At 31.5% G+C, this 22,435-nt stretch overlaps 1 protein-coding gene across 1 annotated transcript in view; it reads left to right on the top strand.

Annotated features, from left to right (window-relative positions):
• The window catches only part of LOC134704665 (germinal-center associated nuclear protein-like), a 41,833-nt gene that overhangs the window by 6,879 nt on the left and 12,519 nt on the right, over positions 1-22,435 (top strand). Inside the window, exons 6-18 of the mRNA XM_063563578.1 lie at positions 2,745-2,813; positions 3,222-3,308; positions 4,735-4,940; positions 12,925-13,063; positions 13,724-13,963; positions 14,602-14,691; positions 15,309-15,445; positions 15,898-15,957; positions 17,381-17,530; positions 18,731-19,002; positions 19,539-19,688; positions 21,139-21,205; positions 22,099-22,299. Of these exons, the coding sequence (XP_063419648.1) occupies positions 2,745-2,813; positions 3,222-3,308; positions 4,735-4,940; positions 12,925-13,063; positions 13,724-13,963; positions 14,602-14,691; positions 15,309-15,445; positions 15,898-15,957; positions 17,381-17,530; positions 18,731-19,002; positions 19,539-19,688; positions 21,139-21,205; positions 22,099-22,299 (1,868 nt within the window). The remainder of the gene's footprint in view (positions 1-2,744; positions 2,814-3,221; positions 3,309-4,734; positions 4,941-12,924; positions 13,064-13,723; positions 13,964-14,601; positions 14,692-15,308; positions 15,446-15,897; positions 15,958-17,380; positions 17,531-18,730; positions 19,003-19,538; positions 19,689-21,138; positions 21,206-22,098; positions 22,300-22,435) is intronic.

The following is a 22,435-nucleotide window of genomic DNA, read 5'->3' on the forward strand; positions in this document are numbered from 1 at the left end:
AAAATTTCTGCCATTATAATCACTAGTCATTAATCTTTTTTTTAAACAAGTTGACAACATATTCAAATTATCAAAAATACAGCCCTAGATAATCAAATAATCATGAAATACTTAGTCTAGTAATCAAATAATCACTATAAAATTAGCCAAGCATTCAGACTCTTAAAAAACCCATGAGGAGGCTCATAAGGCATGCACAAATTTTGCATAGTGTACCTGTATGTGACAGGCTTTCTGTTGGGTACATGTATGTGTCTAAGCTGTTGGCCCTCTTTTTCTCTCACAGACAGCCATGATTATATGCAATTGATGGAAATGGATGTCAAACTCCACTAAGCAACCAGGGCTTCTGAAACGGTCATATATCAGGTTGTTGTCTCTTTGACACATTCCCCATTTCCATTCTCAATTTTATATATTCTGGTTATTTTTATAATGTCCAGTAAAAGTCCAACTGGGCAAAGCAGGAAATGGTCATCTTCTTTTTAGTTTTCAAGGCTTTTTCGGTCATTTTAACATAATTCACGATCTTTTTTACCCAACCTTTTGCCTTTAACATCCACACATTTCCGGTCATAAAGAGGGACGAAAGATACCAAAGGGACAGTCATACTCTTAAATCTAAAATAAACTGACAACGCCATGGCTAAAAATGAAAAAGACAAACAGACAAACAATAGTACAAATGACAAAACATAGAAAACTAAAGAATAAACAACACGAACCTCACAAAAAACTAGGGGTGATCTCAGGTGCTCTGGAAGGGAAAGCAGATCCTGCTCCACATGTGGCACCCATTGTGTTGCTTATGTGATAACAAATCTGGTAAAGAGTCTAATTGGTGGGTCTCATTCATGAAAGGGAAGGGAATTGTAGTTAAGACGTAAGGAACATATCCGATATCATCTGTGAAAAGGTTATTCCATAACGGTCAACCAACTCGTGATGGCATCTGTAAAATTTACGAATGGATAATTTCAACTTCACCATTTGGAACTCTTGGTTTAATAAAAGTGACATGATGATTAATTACTATCAAAACAACCCCTACTTCAAAACTTTCTAATTTTAATCAAGGCTAATTAGTTGTAAGACAGCTAAAATCTACCTGTTCAGGTAACGGGTAAACTATTTTCAGTACCGGACATCGTAAAAATAATCAGTCTATTCTCAATCATTTTCTTATATTTCAGGGGTTTGTATCTAATTGATTTAGTCAAAAAGATTATAATTATAAGAAATTAGTTTTTCAATATGATTTGATGAAAAATTTAAAAAGGTTTTAAATGAAAACTCTTCAGAACTATGTTGTATGAACCAGAACAGGTGTGCAAAGTGCACAGTTGTGAAATTTAATTATGCATCCTACATTTTTTCAAAAATACTAAAATTATCATTGATACCTGTATCTAACATTCATTTCGAGTATTTGGTTGAAGAAATAACGTGGAAAGAGCTTCTTCACTCATTCGTGCTTTATAAGTAAAACATACACGAATTTTACGTATCCGTTTATGGTCCATATCTTAACATTGTCAAGTCAACATCCGGTTTAGGAAAATGTGATTTTAAAAACAAAAGTAAAGTTTTTGACAATGTAATTTTGCACAAATAAAGAGTTTAAGACAGATATGAGCACGCTGATGTGCACACTTTGAGTGATGCACTGCCAATTTAACAGTTTACATCCGACATCAAATTCATATCAAAGTAAAGTTTTTAAAATCTTTTTAAATCTAATGTTAATCATTGGAAAAGCCATCTGATTACCATAATTGTGACTTAGTCTCAAGGGATTAAAATCAGGATCAGATATAAAATGTCCGGCTGGCTCAAACATTTTTTGGAAGCCCTGCAAGCAACTAACAATTTTAAAGCATTGAAACATAACCTGTTTAAAGTCATAAGAAACTTCAAATTAAAAAAAAATATGCATATGTTTTTTATAACTAAATGGATAGTTTTCATTATACAACTTTTAAAGTACATATACTTTTTTCTGAGGAAAATTCTTTAATTTTTCCACATTTAGAAGAAGTTTACTTATTTTTAATTGCTTGCTTCCAGCAAGCAATTCGACGACATATTTTTCGTATGCATAGTGACCCGAGCGTAAACCTCCTCGTAAAAATCCGGTGACCACAATACGCATGGATCTGTCATTGAAATAAACAAATATCTGATTATACATGTTAAACACGTGCTCAAGACCCATGCTTTTTGTGATTTATTTACTATAAGGTGACAATCGGTAAAACTCGGTTTCAAAACACGGCATTTAATGAGCAGCCATATTTGTTAAATCATATCAAACAGAGAGAAAAAAAAATGACGATTATATGATATATTTGCGAAAATAATGATAAAATCATGCACAGAGGACTAAGTTTATGATGTATTCATGCATTGGTTCAAGAATTGGACAAACATTATTTTTCACCACTCGCTCGTTTCATATGACTTTAACAAAATTACAGCAAATTGTCATGGGTTCGACCAACAAATGCACATCAACATTTAAAACTCTAGCTGACTGAAGGTCACATTATAAGCTTATAAATTATGAAGTTAGACTATTGACTGATCATTCGAGTAATAATATTGTCCCTGGTTAGAGTGACATGTCTTCATAAAAGGTCTGTTATCTGCATGTAGAATGCTAGAAATTAAGGCCTTTTGTGTTACATTGTATCAATACCAAATAAATATTGAAGAATTACAAGCGAATTTATAGTACTAATAAATGTATAAAGATGAAAAGCTGAAAGTGTCATCTAAAAAGATGTTGTTTGGAAAACTTGTTGCTGGTTCAGGTATCCTATCTCATAAATCAGATGGCAAAAAACAACATATCACCATGACTATCTTAATTGTGTATAGACGAAATTTCATCATATTTATATAGTTTAGTCAATGGATAGCAAGTTACATAATTTCATAAGTTTTTGTATTGTTAGATAAAGGTTATCATACCTGGAACTTTGATTTAGATATACACTGTATAGGTTAGTAATTCATATGAGGAATTTAAAAAATGAATTTATACTATTAAGAACTATTGTACATAATTTTTATGTCTATTTTAAAGACAATGACACAGATTTTTAGAGATTGATAGGTATTGATTAGGAATCTTGTTTTAAACTCTCCTTCAAATTGACGAATGTAGTGAATAGACTCATTTCAATTCCAGTGACTTATTTAACATTCCATATTTCCAGGTGTTAGAAGACGGTCAATGGACCAACCAGGAACCAGTTTTGACACTGACGACCAGACAACAAAGAGAAAACCTAGCAAAGAAAATGGTAATGTATTGGAATCTCTTCTATTTAAATAGTTTTCTTTATAATAATTCCTCTATTTAAATTTACATTCAGTCCTGTTGAGGTGCAGTTTTATACATTTTTTATTATGCCCCACCTACAATAGTAGAGGGGCATTATGTTTTCTGGTCTGTGCCTCCGTTCTTCCGTCTGTGCGTCCGTTCGCTTCAGGTTAAAGTTTTTGGTCAAGGTAGTTTTTAAAGAAGTTGTAGTCCATTCAACTTGAAACTTAGTACACATGTTCCCCATGATATGATCTTTCTAATTTTAATGCCAAATTATAGTTTTGACCCAAATTTTATGGTCCACTGAACATAGAAAATGATAGTGTGAAGTTCAGGTTAAAGTTTTTGGACAAGGTAGTTTTTGATGAAGTTAAAGTCCAATCAACTTGAAACTTAGTACACATGTTTCCTATGATATGATCTTTCTAATTTTAATTCAAAATTAAAGTTTCTACTGAACATAGAAAATGATAGTGCGAGTGGGGCATCCATGTACTATGGACACATTCTTGTTTATACTGAAATTAGTGTAATTTATTTAGCTCAAGACAGGTGACCCAAAATAAACATTGAGAATGTTATTTTTTCATATTTTCTGTGTTGATGAATTGCACTGATAATCAAACCATAATCCAAAAAAAGAGGATTTTTACTTGAAAACATAAAACAAAGATAAATTTTATATCCAGGACATTACCAATGATATCATTAAGTGGCCACAATTAATTTCTCTATCATTTTTTATAAGTTTTTATTCTCATTAAATAAAAAATAACCTGCTAATTTGCAAAATCTTTGGTATGTGTAATGTACAGAACAAGTCTGACACCATTTGCGAGTATGGTCTTGAGGAAACGATGATAGTCCATCGGATGAGGATGATAAATGGCTGACCCTGTTAAGAGAGAGCCATATATCTCTTGCACATTAAAGACACCCTTGTAGTTTTCAAAAAAGAGCAGGCTAATGCCGCTACAAGGCAGCACTTGCACCCACAAAGTGGAAAGGGATTAATATCAGTTGCAAAACTTGTTTCCCAATCCTCTATAAATAAATATGTTTAAACTAAATACAGAATAAGTTTCAATTTGAAATTGCTGCTTTTAATTCAAACAATTTATTGCTTATAGCATAAGAAGTGGGTAACTATATTTCATTTACAGCTCAATCCTATGAGTTTCTAATTAGTTTGATTATTTACCATATTTACCATAATCTTTTCATTAACAATGGAGATAATTGAAAGTAAAGGTCAATACTGATATCCTTTTGATTGGTTAATATTTACTTTTAGAGTAGGTAGTTATTAAAGCTAAGAATGATTTCTAGGTCTACTGAACATATGTCTATATATTGTACAGATAAGTTGTAAAGAAACTATAAGAATTAATGTTGTTTTACAGATGAAGAACCACAATCAAAGAGACCAATCAGAAGACTCTCTAGTTCTGAAGAAATGTCCAATAGAGTAGCAATAGTCTGTCACTATGTGCCTAACAAATATAACAATGTCTTCTCCATGAAGAAGCACTTCTCTAAGTTTGGTGATGTAGCTAAAGTTTTTCCTAATCCAAGGAAGTTTATGACCACTATACACTTTAAAACACATGTAAGTCTTCTTTTGTTAACTTAAGTACAGCTCTTTGTAAGAACCAGGCAGAGTGCGATACATGAAGGTTTTAGATTTTTTCTATAATTGGTCTACATGAAGCAATAAATGAAAAATGCTCAAAAAATAATTTTGAGTGGCAAAATATGAGTGGTTGCCATGGTAACAGACACTCTATTTTTTGGTTGTTAAGCATGGTAAAATCTTTCAAAAATCAGCTAAATCATCACAATTCAGAGAGATTGATTATGAATCAAATCGTGCATTTTTCATTAATTTTCATATGTAACATTGATAGAACTTGGTTTAAGCTTCATTTTAGTGAAGATTGCATGTCAACCAAGTTTGTAATTTTTTTGTAAAATTTTGTGAAAAAATTCCTATTTTCAACTTTTCTGAAATTGGGATTTTTGCTGAATTACCACATTTTCTCCGATGTTTTTCAGAAAAGTGCAAATGTGTACAGAATAGTTAGCACTGTAGTTATGAAGTTTGGATACTACTTTACCAAATTTAATAGAAAAATGTGTGGGATTTTTTTTAGTTTTATCACCATAGCAACCGATTTTTTCCTTGGAAACGGAGTTTTCATTTGCAGAATATTGCAGTTTAAGAGCTTAAATGTCCTGATTTTTTCATAACCGATAAGAAAAATACATAAAAGCTAACGCAAACCTTAAATTACAATCGTCAAGTGTTGTTGACTTCAATCGTTACCACGGCAAACACACATTATCCTTAGCAAAATCCACTTTGAAATTGCAGAAATAGAAATTTTTGTAAAAAAATACATAAATAGAGGGTGTTTATTTTCTAATCCGAATATGACTGCTTTGCTTCACTTACAGTCTATTCTATTAATTTCATAAGGTTCAACAAATGTAATATATAATGTAATATTATGGTTGGAAGGTTAGAAAAAAGGGGGGTGGTAGGTTAATTTTTTAAAGATAACATACATGTAGATTCTTGAAAAGATTATGTTTGGTCGGAGAGGAGAGCCTGATTATAAATAAAATCATTTTTTTTCCAGACATTTCATATAAGATCGATAATCTATAACTTGGGTTTAGCTTCAGAGGTTAGTTTAGGTACATTGCAGTTCGCTTGTCATGATTTTGATGTTTTTGTCAGATTTCCGAAACCTCAGGTTTTATTCATTTGAATGCCTTAAAAAAATGGCATTGACCCCCCTTTATCTTTTTATAAATCTTTTACATGTATAATTATAAGCAATCTGTAAAAGTCTTATAAAATTCAAATTATTCTTTGATAGTTTTGAGAATGTAAACTTATCAATGAAATAGCAATGAAAAGTCAAGAGAGAATATTTTCCCGCCAAAATTTCAATGGCTAATATCTCGAAATCAAGCACATTGATCTTTTAATTTTTTTTACTCTTTTGATTCCCTTATTGATCCCCTATCGATATTCACTTATATTTAAATTGAAAGATCCAAAATGATGTCATACAATTGTGAAACTCCAAGTCAAATGGACAAATTTATCTTTCTGCTTAAAATGAATTTTTTATAAGGAAACATTTTATTTTTAAATCTCAGAATATGATCAAGATTCTTTGATAGAAAGTAATTGAATTTTCATTTCGATATAATGAAGTATTTTTAAGATGCTTGGATAGCAATTTAAATAGCATGAATAGAGAGAACATAATTTTATTAATAAAACATCTTCATTCTATATATATTTCTTGCCAACCTACTTTACACAAACGAGAGCTTACTTTGGTAGTATATTTTATTCGGTTATAGCTATATTAGCAGGGTTGATTTTTGTTTTTCCGTATAACCGCAATTTTCTCTATTTTCTTTGTAATATATTTATACTAGTAGTAACAAGGATATCGTTTCTGGGGGGCCTTTACAGTATGTTGTTCATGCAGTGTAAGCTAATGCTCCATGTTGAAAACCGTACTTTGGCCTATGATGGTTTACTTTTAGGAGTAGTGACTTAGATAAAGAGTTTTCTTATTGGCATTCATACCACATTTTCTATAATATTCTGCTCATTATTGAAGTTAATGATATGATCTAATTATGATCTAATTATTCAAGGATTTTACTTTGCAATGACTACAATAGTGATACATATATACAGCCTCCTCTATTAATAATAACGGTTTCCTTTGAATCTTAAATAAGAAATAAGATAAAACAAAGGTAGCACAAACATTGGAAGAAAAAAATTAAAAAATGTGTGGCGCTAATACGCTTCCCTCGATTTTAAGAAAGGTAGTGTATATGTTAGTTAAGAATCGGTGCTCACCCATTACATTAATAATTGAAAAATTGTAATGTACAGCTGATAGAGTTGAGGATGAGTGTCATTTTTCAATCAAATGCTCACTTCATAATAATTTGAGGGAGGAACTCTTTCAGTACATTTCAAGCACATCTCGGTGTTAACACAAGAAAACTTGACTATTACGGGGAATACTGACGATTGTATTGTTAAAAAAAATAGTTCTTTTGAATTATGTAGTACATATCTTGATACTGACTGTTATTTGATAAATATAGTTTGTTTTTTTCTACTTTGTTTTGTCTCCGATTGTGACTGAGGCTTATGGTGCTATAAAGATAATTATATCATATTATTATTGTTGTAAAGTCTTTATGTTGTTCCAATCATTATACCGCCGCTTCAAAAAAGTGGGATATACTGTTTTGCCTCTGTCTGTCTGTCCGTCCTTCCAACCGTTCAGTTCATCCCTCCGTCCCATGAATATTTTCGTTGATTTTTTTCATGAACTACATTACAAGGATTTCTGAAAGGTTTATTGAAGTCGGCTATATCGTGTGATAAGTTTTCATATTCATCACTCAACAACTTGCTGTTTACCGAACACGTTGCACATGACAGCCAAGTTAAAAAAATATCGTCATATTTTTCTGAAGAACTACAACAAAAAACAATGATTTCTGAAAATTGGTTTCGGGGTTTATATTAGTCAGCTATACTGTGTGATGCTTTTTCAGATTCAAAACTCAACAACGAAATATTTGGGCGAGGTATCATCAGTATTTTGCACCATCACTGATTGTTTATATGCTCTTTATAGACCCTTAAATTTGGAAAAATGAAATATTCTGTTCTGTGTTATTCTATATACATATTTCGAATTGAGTATATAGAAAGTATTCGAACTATCTAAGCCTGATGTTATACATTTGTATATACAGAGTTATTTCTTTAAAAACATGTTTTTGTATCTAAATGTAATAACACAGACAGACATTTTTTTGTTATCCTGTTATCCTTGCTTGACTTGATACGTGTTGGACTTATGGATTGTCGGAGTATTGGGCTGTCGGAGCAATGGATTGTCGGACTATTGGGTTATTGTACTAATGGGTTGTCAGACTAATTGGCTATCTGACTAATGTGCTGTCGGACAAATACGTTTTTGGACTTATGGATTGTCCGACCAATGAGATGTCGGACTAATGGACTGTCGGACCAATGGGCTGTCGGAATAATGGCATGTAATCTATATGGCCTGGTTAACTAAAGAAATTTCTAAAATTTACTATCTGAACCTAGAAGAACCTTTCTGGAGCCCTCTTTTCGTCATGCATACACTACTATAATTTCGACTTTCATGTAGATTTTGTTTTTTATCTTTTCTGTTAATTTAAAAAAAAAAAGAAGATGTGGTATAATTGTTGATGATTCGGTTACATGCCATTATTACGAAAAGATAAAAACAAATCTACATGAAAGTCGAAAAATATAGTAGTGTATTGATGACGAAAAGGGGGCTCCAGAAAGGTTCTCCTAAGATTAAATGGTAACTTTTAGAAATTTCTTTAGGTAACCAGGCCACATAAGGCAAATTATACAGTTAACAGTGACACCAATAAAATTCAAACTTGATCTCTGTGTATAAATGTTTCATAAGATTTGATTGAGGCAAACAAAAATTATAAAATAGAAACCAACTTTGTGACAACTAATGTACTGACGAACATGGGTAAAACCTACTACAACCCCCCCCCTCCCCCCGCGCAACCCAAATAAATAAAAATTAAGACACGAAAGTGTTTATTTTAGGTTTGCCCTTGTTCCTTGAATCAAGCAAATGTGTGTACAAAGAGTGGGACACTGGATATTTACTTTTTTTTTTTGTTTCACATGGGACACTTAAGTCTTGTATTCATGAATGTTTACAACTTGTTGGGACTAGAAAACATTGATAATTAAAAGAAAAATAAGATTAGTATGTACTGCGCTGTGTCTAGTGTTGCAGTTTAATTGAATGTGTGGAATTTGTATTCAAATTATTAGTGTTATTAATATTGTATTAATGCAGACATTCTCAGCTTAGTGGTTCCATTCCAAATTTCGGGATTAATGCAGTCTTTCTTTTGTAAAGGTTACAGAGACAGATACAGAAAATAAGGGCGTAATTCATGTATAATTAAAGGTTAAAAAAACACCTTTGAGAATAACAAAACAATTTTTTTGAAGATTCATCCTAAAAAAATGATACCTCTATCTACCAGTTTACTATCTTAAAGGAGGGGAGGGAGATTTCAGAAGGATAAGAAGTGTGCTTCAGCTGAATCCCCCTCCCCAACACACACACACACCACAAGATATTATGTTATCGGTATCAAGAACTTGTGAGATATATGTAGAACGACGCATAGTAAGGAATGATTCATTATTGATACAATGATATTGCTTGATAATTCTGATTTGATAGTTTTGCCGGTAATAGCGTAATTATTTTACCGGGATTAGCACAATTCCAACTTAGCAGATGTATTCTATTTGGCTATCTCGGAGATCCTGAATTTCATTTGCGGGATAGTAGTACAACAAAGCAGTCATAAATGATATGTTAATAGCTACATGTATATATTAAGAGGATTCCATTATACTGGACTTCCGATATTAGCTATCACCCATTGCCTATTATTATTTTTAAAATCACCACCAACTTAAAATGTGTTCAATTTGCCTGTCCGTCTATATCCACCCGTCCATCACACTTCAGTTTCAGTTTAGAAATGCTTTGACCAAATGATTTTATTATTGGTTTGTTAATATTATGTTACTGGTCAATTTTGTCACTTATGCTGGTGGAATAACACCTCAGACGGATGTGTGCCATAAGAAATTAAGAATTTTCTTACATTTGTTAGGGCCATATATATCTTGCCTTTACATAAGCCAGGTTGGCCCGGCTATTGCAATCCCATGAAGTTCATCATCTGTCAACCTTATACCAGATGCTCCACAGAGCACAGTTTTATACGACCGCAGAGTTCGAACCCTGAACAGTTGGGGCAAGTATGGACACAACATTCAAGCTTGATACAGCTCTGAATTTGGATTGCGATTAAATAGTTGACACAACATAGTTTTCTGACACAGAATGAATGTAGTCTTAGAACTTAAACTTACCTATTATGGTCCTATATCCCAAATTTAAATACATGGTTAGATTCAGCATATCAAAGAACCTCAAGAATTCATTTTTTGTTAAAATCAAAGTAATTTTAATTTTAGACCCTTTGGACCTTAATGTAGACCAATTTGAAAACGGGACCAAAAATTAAGAATCTACATTCACAGTTTTCGGCATATTAAAGAACCTCAATTATTCAATTTTTGATGAAATCAAACAAAGTTAAATGTTGACCCTTTTGGTCCCTAATTACTAAACTATTGGGACCAAAACTCCCAAAATCAATCATAACCTTCCTTTATGGTCATTAACCTTGTGTTAAAATTTCATTGATTTCTATTTCCTTATACTAAAGTTATGGTGCGAAAATCAAGAAAAATGCTTAATTGGTCCCCTTTTTGACCCCTAATTCCTAAACTTTTGGGACCAAAACTCCCAAAATCAATCCCAATCTTTCTTTTGTGTTCTTAAACATTGTGTTTGAATTTTATAGATTTCTATTTACTTATACTGAAGTTATTGTGTGAAAACCAAGAAAAATGTCTAAATGGGCCCTTTTTTGGCCCCTAATTCCTAAACTAAAGGGACCAAAACTCTCAAAATCAATCCCAACCTTCTTTATGTGGTAAATAACCGTGTGTTTAAATTTCATAGATTTCTATTATAAACTTAAACTGAAGTTAAAGTGCGAAAACCAATGTTTCTTTGGACTACGAAACGCAATTATCTTATCAAATATCTACTTGTATGCAACATTTACAAAAATCAACTTACCACCCTCCCCCTTTTTCCAAGCCCCCCCCCCTTATGTTTCATGACATATTATATTTATTGAACAATCTGAAGAAAAAATCCCAGACAAGACTGTTAGTGAAGCAAAGAATAAAAGCACATTCAAATTTATACCCTTTATTTATATATTTTTTTTACATAAATTTCTATTTATGCAGGTTTTTAGTGGATGTTGCTATGGATAACATGTCTTTCCGTGGTAACAATTGAAGTCAACAACACTTGACGATTGTAATTTAAGGTTTGCGTTAGCTTTTATGTATTTTTCTTATCGGTTATGAAAAAATCAGGACATTTAAGCTCTTAAACTGCAATATTCTGCAAATGAAAACTCCGTTTCCAAGGAAAAAATCGGTTGCTATGGTGATAAAACTAAAAAAAATCCCACACATTTTTCTATTAAATTTGGTAAAGTAGTATCCAAACTTCATAACTACAGTGCTAACTATTCTGTACACATTTGCACTTTTCTGAAAAACACCGGAGAAAATGTGGTAATTCAGCAAAAATCCCAATTTCAGAAAAGTTGAAAATAGGAATTTTTTACAAAATTTTACAAAAAAATTTCAAATTTGGTTGACATGCAATCTTCACTAAAATGAAGCTTAAACCTAGATCTATCAATGTTACATATGAAAATTAATGAAAAATGCATGATTCTATTCATAATCAGGCTCTGAAATGTGGTGATTTAGCTGATTTTTGAAAGATTTTACAACGCTTAACAGCCAAAAAATTGTGTGTCCGTTACCATGGCAACCACTCATATTTTGCCAATCAAAATTATTTTTTGAGCAGAATTCATTTGTTGCTTCTACTAGGCAAAATATAGATAAAATCTGAAACCCCCCATATATCACATGTATATGGCACACTGCCTGGTTCTTATAAAGAGCTGTACTTAAGTCACTTCATTTTAAAAGTCTTTTTCGCTGAAAAAAATGAATTATACATTCCCAAATGGTTAAGCTTATTGTTAAGTTTGATTTATAAAGAAGTAAATGTGAATTACATGTGCTGTTAATATTTGACTTTATCTAAGAATGTATCTAGGTATGAAGCACACAAATACATATAAAAGAATGGTATGAACTACATGCCTATAGTACTATCCTCAAATTTTGAAAGACCATACCATTGCTAATGAAACTACCCATCTGCGACTAAATGATTAGGATGTAAACAAGTAAAGGTCATAGTTACTCTTTAAACAACAAGCCAAACCCATACAATATAAAAAGCTATCAAAGATCCCATGTACAAAAATGTGAATTAATTCATAAAAGATAAAACTGAAGGTCTAATGTATAAATATCAAATATTGCAGACAGCAACCAATAAGAACTTTTGAATAACAGAAATCACTTTTCATTGGTCAAAATTAAAAAAAAAACAAGAGATGGTGTATGATTGCCAATGAGATATACCAAAGGTTCAAATGATATCTTTCTAAGCAATTATAGTCAACTGTTTGGCCTTCAACAAATGTGAGGGTCCCAACATGAAAAATATGAAATGTTTCAATTTAGAAAACTGAAGGCCTAATTTGTCACAAACCAATTTATCAAAGACCAATATAACTGTCTTGAACCATAGACAACCACTAAACTACAGTTTGCTCCTTTTACTTTAGTAGTTGAAAGCTAAGTTAAGCTCTTAAGAAATATTAAATGACAGACTAATAACCATTATTTTATTGCAGTACATTTATGATTGATCACATGTATAAAAGAAGACTTGTGTTCTATTTTCTAGGACGCTGCAAAAGAGGCTAAAGCTAGAGGGAAGTTTCTGGACAAAGGTGTACGACCTATGGAGATATTCTGGAGTAGTTACAGACAAAGATCTACCGATGAATCTGATAGTACACCTGTCAAAAGAAAAAGTGATCATGGTAAGACAAAACTGACTCTACAGAGGTGGCATATTTGGTTTTACTGTTGTCCAACTGTACATCCGTCCGTTCGTCCCAAAACTGGTTTCTGTCCTCTAACTTGAGTTTGCCTCAACCACATATTATGAAACTTATAACCGCAAAGCACAGATCAAGTTTGAATTTAGGTGGTGTTCCTTTCAACAGTTATGCCACTTTTCACATGGAAAAATTGCTGAATTTTTGTTTCTGGTATCTAATTTTAAGTTTACGTCAACAAGATGTTATGATATAAAAAAGAAAATGTGGTATGATTGCCAATGAGACAACTCTTCAACAGAGAACAGAAGACACAGAAATTAACAACTTCAATTCACCGTAGGACCTTCAACAATGAGGAAATGCCATACTACATAGTCAGCTTTAAAAGGCCCCAAAATGACCAATGTAAAACAAATTCAACCGAGAAACTCACAGCCTAATTAATGTAAAAAATAAATGAAATGAAAAATAAAACAAATATGTGACACAGCAACAAAAGACGACCATAGAATTGCAGGATCCTGACTTGTGACAGGCACATATATTCAGAATGTGGCAGGTTGAAACATGTTATCCAACTCTCCCCCCTAACCTTTCTCCACTTTTAATTATAAATATACATTTAATATTGTATTACAGAATTTGCTGGTATAAAACCAACCACCAAAAGTGCCAAATTCCGATGGGCCAAGAATGATTTAGATGATGAGTTAGCAGGTATGTCAGGGACCAGTGATATAGCGTCACAACAGATGAATGTATTGGACCGACCTGATGATGTTGGCAAGTCTTCCCTACCTGGTAGCCCTGTTAGAAGTTCTAGTCCAGGTCCATCTTCATCTAGGAATGCAGTTACCATACCAACTCATGTAGATAAAGGTGTGTGCTCTTACAATATGAAGTGTAGATGAATTTTAATCTTTAAATTGTAGAACATTGAATGTGCATGGGTACGGTAGCCTTTTGGTCTGAATCATCTTAAACAGAATTAGAATATTGAAATAATGCTGTCAATAATGATTTTAACTAAAATTCAAACATATTACTGGAATAAATTTAGATCTCTCTTTATTATTTAGATGATAAATAATCATGTAAGATATATGACTTTTCAGGTATATGTAAGATATTGTATCTTTCAACTTTTACAAATTGTTTGAGATATAAAAATTCCTATGAGGAGAACATACTGTAAATTAAAACTGTAAATTCAGAAATTATTGTGAAAAATGTGACATAGTTGTAAACGCAATAATTTAAACTCGAATTTTAAAATATTTTATGTGAATTAAACAGGTTTTTCTCTCAAAATTTAAAAATTAAAATCACATTTAAGTCAAAAATGACAAAATCGCAATAATAAATACACGCCAAAATTTCTAAATTTACAGTATGAAAACTCACATAAACAAATATATGGTAACTACAGTAACTGAAAAAGAACCTCACATAAACAATTTTTTCAGAAAATTGCAGTTACTGAAGTAGAAACTCACAATGTTATTTTGTTTTTTCAGGATCAATGGCAGTTTTAAGAAATACAGTATGCCACACTGCAGCAGATAAGTTACAGATCCTCAATCTTAGAGATAAGATCATAAGACTTGGTAAGTTTATAGTTCAATAGTAAATATCACTTCTCCTTATTTTGATGTTATAGATTAGACAGATCTGAGCTTAATATGACCATGAAATGATAAATTTGTTCTATGTTAGGCCTACTAACACCTAAATTTTAATGCAACCTCCCTTGTAACGTTGATTTTGATTGGATAACATCACAAATTTTCATGGTAGCGATTGACAATCGATGCCATGCAAATGTATGATCAAGCAGATGATGTATGACAGACTTTAAATGTATTATTTACCTTTTTTTCTGTCAGTTTCATTAGAATGGAGATAACACTATTGTATTTTCAGCTCTGACAACATCAATTGGTGATTTGATGGTTGCAAATACCCATTTACTGTCTCTGCTAACGCATCACCAGTAACCTTAATATCGACCATCAAATCACCAATTGATGCCCTGGGAGCTTAAATACAATACAGTTATCTCCTAACTATTGTTACTTTAAAACATATACTTTTAGGTGGGAAATTCCAATTTGTTTTGAAATAGTAAATATAATTCAGATATTATCCGTACTGTTACGTTTTTAAACATAGCCTAAATAGATAAAGTTGAAAATTCCATGAAACGTTTACATTCATTTTGAAGGAATGAAGAAAACAGCAAATCTGAAGTCAAAGGCATTTGTTGGTACCTGTACAGATATGTGTCCTGAGAGAGAACGTTATGATAGGGAAGTGAAACGAAGACTACATGTGTTTGAATCTCTTAACCCTGGAAGTTCAGTAAGTAAAGTAAACACTCTTTGATGATGACTAATGTAATTTTTGTGAAAAGGAGATATGGGGTTAATGTACATGAGAGATAACTCCTAGGATATATATAGTCAAATAACCATTTATTGGAGAGACAATATTAAATCTTATGAACAGAAAGCAGTTTGACAGTTTCACAATTTCATGATCTATCAGACACTTTCTTCCTGTTTGCCGATACTTTTAATTTTTCAAAAAGTTGATTGAAGAGCATTTTTTCAGCAAACTTTACTATTGAACAAAAGGCTTTCAGTGCAAAATATTTTTCCTGTACACACTTTTTGTTTTCCGATCAGTTAATTATGAGTTGTGGTATGCGTGGTAGCTCAACAATGTTTTCATCTTCTTTTTGTTTTTCCAGTCTACATGTGATGAACTTTCAGAATGTTAATTAGTATTGTATTGTCTATTTTATTTGTCAGAATCCTCAGGTAGATCATAGCAGAGCAGTTAAGGAGTATAGCAGATCTTCAGCTGATCAGGTGAGAATATTACTGTAAATTCAGAAATTAAAGTGTGCATTTATTATTGCGATTTTGTCATTTGAGCCTAAAATTGATTTATGCAATATTGAGAATAATCTTGTTAAATTCATATAAGTAAAAATGAAAATGCAAAATTATTGCAATTTTAATCCTCTTGTATTTTTGTCGAGCCTTCAACTTTAGTCGAAAAAGAGAGACTAAGCGATCCTACTTTCCGTTGGCGTTGCCGTCGTCGTCTGTTCACTCTGCACACAAATGTTCACTCGGTGGTTAAAGTTTTTGAAATTTTAATAACTTTCTTAAACTATACTGGATTTCTACCAAACTTGGACAGAAGTTTGTTTATGATCATAAGATAGTATCCAGAAGTAAATTTTGTAAAAAAATATATCCATTTTTTCCGTATTTTACTTTTAAATAGACTTATTTTTTTCTGCGGGGAAACATACATTCACTCTGTGGTTAAAGTTTTTAAAATCTTTTAAATAACTTTCTTAAACTATCCTGGGTTTGTACCAAACTTGGACAGAAGCTTGTTAATGATGATAAGAAAGTATCCATAAGTAAATTTTGTAAAAAAATAAATCTTTTTTAGCTGTATTTTCCTTTTAAATGGACTTATATTTTCTTCCAGTTAACATTACATACAGTCTGCAGTTAAAGTTTTTAAAACATTTATTATATTCAAAAACTATCCTGGATTTTACCAAACTATGACAGAAGCTTTTTACAATCAAAAGATAGTATCAAGAGGAATATTTTTATTGATTTTTTTCCTCATTTTTGTTGAGCCAGAGATTTACAGCGAAAGTAGGCGAGACACTGGGTTCCATGGAACCCTTACAAATTTTTCACAATAATGAGAACATCACACTTATTTCTGAATTTACAGTATTTATGTGAAAATAACTTGACTTCCTTTATGAGTGCAATTGAAAAATGGTTAAAAATTTTATTGCGAAATACTACATAAATTGGTCATAAGATATATTTGTTGATTAGTTTACAACAGTTTATACTAAAAAATCATGGACAGAACTCATATTTTAAGAATGAATTGATTGGTTTAACATAGATGACAACCATGATTTATGTGGTGCAATTACTTCAAATTTGGCCCTGAACACATTGCATATTTAATTTGGTTTGATATTTACAGATTTGTGAACATTTCTGCTTTGAGATCTCGCATATTAAGAAAACATTCAGAATAAGTATCTCAGGATAAGTCATGTTATAGAAGGAGTTTGCAGGTTTTATCCATGAACAGGATAACATTTTATTTTAAGGATTTTCCCTGAATTATTTTATTAGAACAGGCATACATAGGTTTATTTTTAGCCTTTGCTAAGGCTATTTACACTATAACTTTAAGATCATTTTGAAACACTTACATTATGCTAGCAAATATGTTTTATAGGAAGAACCTTTACCACATGAGTTACGTCCCTTGCCTGCTTTGATACTTACCATGAATTACCTACTGACTGAGATAGCAGATAGAGGAGAGGATGGAAAATGGGAAGGTTGGTTTGATTTCCTGTGGGACAGAACTAGAGGCATCAGAAAAGTAAGTCTTTTATGTTGATAGTTATGATAAAAGATTTGAATAAGAATAAAAGAAGATTTTGGAAGGGCGGTGCAGAGTTTAGGAAGGAAAGGAATTAATAGCTTGTGATATTAAGAAAAGTGCCTAATGTAGCATTGACAATTCACCATTTCAGAATCTAATACATTCTGAGTAATATTTTCAAAAGCGTACACTAAAACTTTGTGAATGGTTCAAAAATTCCGAACAATTGAAATTCAACTAACGGCGTAACGTTATTTTCATTTTGGTGAACAAACAATGAGATTACCCATAGTCCTTTAGGTTCTAAAAAGGCAAATATTCTGTCAATTTTCTTGTAATTTTGCTATCAGAGGTGGGGTAAAATCTATAATGAATAATTTGTAGTTACTTTTTAAAGCAAAAGGTGCATTTATTAAGCACCAAAGTGAAATCAAATATTGAGTTAGTAAAAGGAGAAATTTAGTTCACCAGGTAGTAATTTTTTTTATTTTCTAAATTCTCTTCGTTCAAACGAATATAAATTATTTATGTACTAGACTATATAATTTCTATATACCTCTGCCCAATCTTTTTCTTATCTTATTCATATATAAATAACTAAAACACTAGTTTTAGAACTTGTCAGGCACGATGACCATTCTCTTTTATATAATACCAAATCATTACAATACTTGTTTATCAAATGAACAACAAATTACAAATGTTTGTAATTTTGCAAATACAGTCTACATCACAGAATATATATATGTCCTCTGTTTAAATGAACTTAAAAAGGTTGTCTCAACAATCTACAAAAAACAAACAAAAAATGTTACAAAAAGTACATTTAATACTGTTCGAATATATATGTGCTTAAGTTTAACTAACAAAAACTATGTGTGTACATGCGAATGGTCAACGCCCTTATCGATAATTTCAATTCGAGTCCACCGTATTTAAATACACTCGGGTTCATAAAACCTGTTACAATTCTATTGTTATATTAATAGAATTATCATACGATAAAATTCTTCCCCCACGTACATAAATATATAGATTCTACTTAGTTTTACACTTTTAAAACAAATTCTCAAGCATCATGAAAGTTAGATTTCATTACAACACAACTTGAAAAATATCATCATTGTAGTCACAACAAAATACTAACTCGTACAAATTCCCTGTATAGATAATTTTGTATGATTCCTTTATTTACAGGATATAACACAACAACAGTTGACTACACCAGAAAGTGCAGAACTTCTGGAGAAATGTGTCAGATTCCATATCTTCTGTAGTGAACGCTTGTGTGAGGAGGACATGCATACATTTGACCTTAAAATCAACAATGAAAATATGACCAAGTGTTTACAAACCTTGAAGGAGTTTTATCATGATCTTGATAAGAAACAGAACCTGTTTTGTAGAAATGAGGCAGAAATAAGAAGTTATATGGTCCTAATGAATTTGAATGAAGGAGACATTCTCAGGTAACATTCTAGTTTATAATTATGCCACAGAATAGTTAAACATAGGCTCTGTGTTGAAGGCCGAGCCTTGACCTATAATGGTTTACTTTTATAAATTGTTACTTGGATGGAGAGTTGTCTCATTGGCACTCATACCACATCTTCCTATATTTATCTTGTGAAGTTTTGAATGCTAAAAAAATGTTATTTTTATGTTATGTTTCATCTGTGAGATACAACCCTATGACTGAAAATAATCCAGACATATGGACAATATAAAAGATCTGCTGAATTCCAAACAAGACAAAAAAATGCAAGATATAAAGAAAAACAATGATTGACAGTTTTCCTCATTTTAGACACCACCTTAACAAATGATAGTGTTAATGTAGCTTTAGGACTTTTTAATCTCAATGAGTGAATCAAAAACCTGTATGTTGAAATTTGCTATTTCAATAAATTGATTAAGATGATGTATCTTTTTCATAGAAAAAAAATAAAACTGTGTAAATGACAAAACTTAATTTAATTAAAAAAAAGTTTTACTTACTTTCCAGAGAAACTCAACAATTAAGACCAGCAGTGAGGAATACACAGTTCATCAATTTTGCTGTCCAAGTTCATTCTGCCTTAAACAGTAACAACTTTGTACGATTCTTCAAGTTGGTTAAAAAGGCATCATTTCTTCAAGCTTGTATAATGCACAGGTTGGTCATTAAATGTTTAATTATCCTATTTGATTAAGTAAGTAGGTGGTCTGCCCAAAATTTAAGTGTCAGTTTTAAGATTAAACTCTTAGTATTGGTTGTCATAATTAATAATCTAACAGCAGAACCAGCTCTAGGCTCAATTATTCTGTTAAAACCTAGAATTCTTAAAATGCTCCTAAGGTTATTCCTTTCAAAATATGACAGGTGACTCTACCATCCAAACAGCCGAAGCAACTGTATAATATAATAAAATAAAATACTAAGACATTTTTATGCCCAACCTACGATAGTAGAGGGGCATTATGTTTTCTGGTCTGTGCGTCCGTCCGTCCGTTCGTTCGTCCGTCTGTCCCGCTTAGGGTTAAAGTTTTTGGTCAAGGTAGTTTTTGATGAAGTTGAAGTCCAATCAACTTGAAACTTAGTACACATGTTCCTTAGGATATGATCTTTCTAATTTTTAAACCAAATTAACCTTTTGACCCCAATTTCACGGTCCACTGAACATAGAAAATGAAAGTGCATGTTTCAGGTTAAAGTTTTTGGTCAAGGTAGTTTTTGAGGAAGTTGAAGTCCAATCAACTTGAAACTTAGTACACATGTTCTTTATGATATTATCTTTCTAATTTAAATGCCTTATTATATTTTTTATCCAATTTCATGGTCCATTGAACATGGAAAATGATAGTGCGAGTGGGGCATTCATGTACTTTGGACACATTCTTGTTAAATTCAAAATTACACAGTTTATTTACAATCTAGATTTATAAGGAGCTGCAACATAGAATGTATTTCAATGTCCAAATGTTTTTTTAAAAGGTCAAAGAATAACAAGTAAATATCTTAGATAATTCACAAACAGTTGTACAACAAAATTTTTTTTTGTAGATCAGTCATTATTTATATTTTGTTGATATATGTACAAAAATGCATTGCTTGTTTAGTAGAAAACTAATAAATGAGAGACACATGATGATGTTTGCAATGAATTACATTGATCTTAGTTAATAAAAAATCGATAATTTCACATGTGAATGTGGTTATTTCACTCTCTGATGTCATACAACAATAGGCGTTATCAAGAAGTCAATAACAGTGGCTCAAAACAAATTGTGAATGCGTAGAAAAAAGATATAGTTCCTTACATGTTTAACATAAATTTCTTTAAAAAAAAAGACATTTACCAATGTAATAAAAAGAATAACTAATTAAAGAATTCAAATATCGAAAAATAGTCAACTGGTGACCAAACAACACTGAAAAATAACTTATGCGCTACGCACATAAGGGAATTAATGTGTTGTTCAGTCACTCGTTGAATATTTTTCTCTATTTGAATTCTTCGATTATTTATTCTATAAATATCCATTCTATTTTACTTCTTCTTTAAGTTGTTGTTCATTAAAAAGAATCTTTCCCTCTGATGATTATGAAACATTTATTACTATAGATATTACACCCAAGTTAGATCTAGAGCTCTGCTGACACTCATAAAGGCTTACAGACCTAAATCACACGTAAGTTTTAATTCCTTAGACAATTGATAATGATATTTTGTGAATCTTATATAAAGATAGCTCTTCAAAATATTTTTATGTATAACAGCTTTTTTTAAATAAATTTTTATTTTGGTCCAAACACCTAAGGCCAATGTTTTCCTGAAGAAAACAGGCTTTATATAGACGGGAAAAAAACAATATTCCTGGTCCACAATAGAAAATATATAGAGAATATCATATGGCGTTTTCAATATTGCATCCGTATCAACCCAAGACATCAATATAATTCCAAGAGCTCTGCTCGAGGGATTATATTGGTTGAGGGTTGATACGGTGTGTGACATTGAAAAGCCATATCATATACACTTTATTATATACATATATCTTAAGAAGATGTTTTTTATGTGACATGACGTCATACAGATAAGGAGGTTTGAAATGACGTCATACAGATTATAGGTTTAACATGACGTCATACAGATCAAATGTGTGATAAAGCTTTTGCAACCGTGCTGATATCGATATCATCACGGGTGGCTGATACAGCAAGCTTGCCAATGATTGTATTACACATACAATTTATCTGTATTTACTACTAAGTATATAATAAACTATAATATTATTGACAGAAATATAAGGCTTGAACTAACTTCTGTGGATTCAGTATTATTTGTTGGGCACAATAGTATTGTTGATTTCATAGGTTAAGGACAACCATGAATATAAATGCTCTACCAAAATACATTTTTCTGTAGGCATGCATACAAACTTTGGCAAAACCACAAAATTAGGTATCAATGTAATACAATATTTTTTTAATCAACGAAAAACAGTACAAAAGAAAACAAATGAATTTACAGTATTTGTTGTTACTTTATATGAATAAAAGGAGGACAAATGTATATTTGTAGTATTCTCTAAATGAAATGGTGAGATGTCTAGGATTTGAGAGCAGGATAGAAGCCAGATACTTCTGTAAATTCCATGGATTGAATGTGACTGAGGAGATTGTTGTCTTAGATAGGACATCTTATGTAGAGCCAGAAGAATCATGGCTGCCTAGAAGATCTCAGAATATAATAGAAAGTAAACTTAGTTGTCGTATTGGTGAGGTGAGTATCACAAATTACATTGTCAAAAAATGGAAAATAATTTATTGCATTACTTTCTATAGATTATACTTTTTGAAGGTGACACAAAAAAAAAAAAGTTTGTATTTATATCTGATAGACTGCCACTAATGAGTAA

Source organism: Mytilus trossulus, chromosome 1 (genome assembly GCF_036588685.1).
Source record: "Mytilus trossulus isolate FHL-02 chromosome 1, PNRI_Mtr1.1.1.hap1, whole genome shotgun sequence".
NCBI classification, from domain to species: domain Eukaryota; kingdom Metazoa; phylum Mollusca; class Bivalvia; order Mytilida; family Mytilidae; genus Mytilus; species Mytilus trossulus.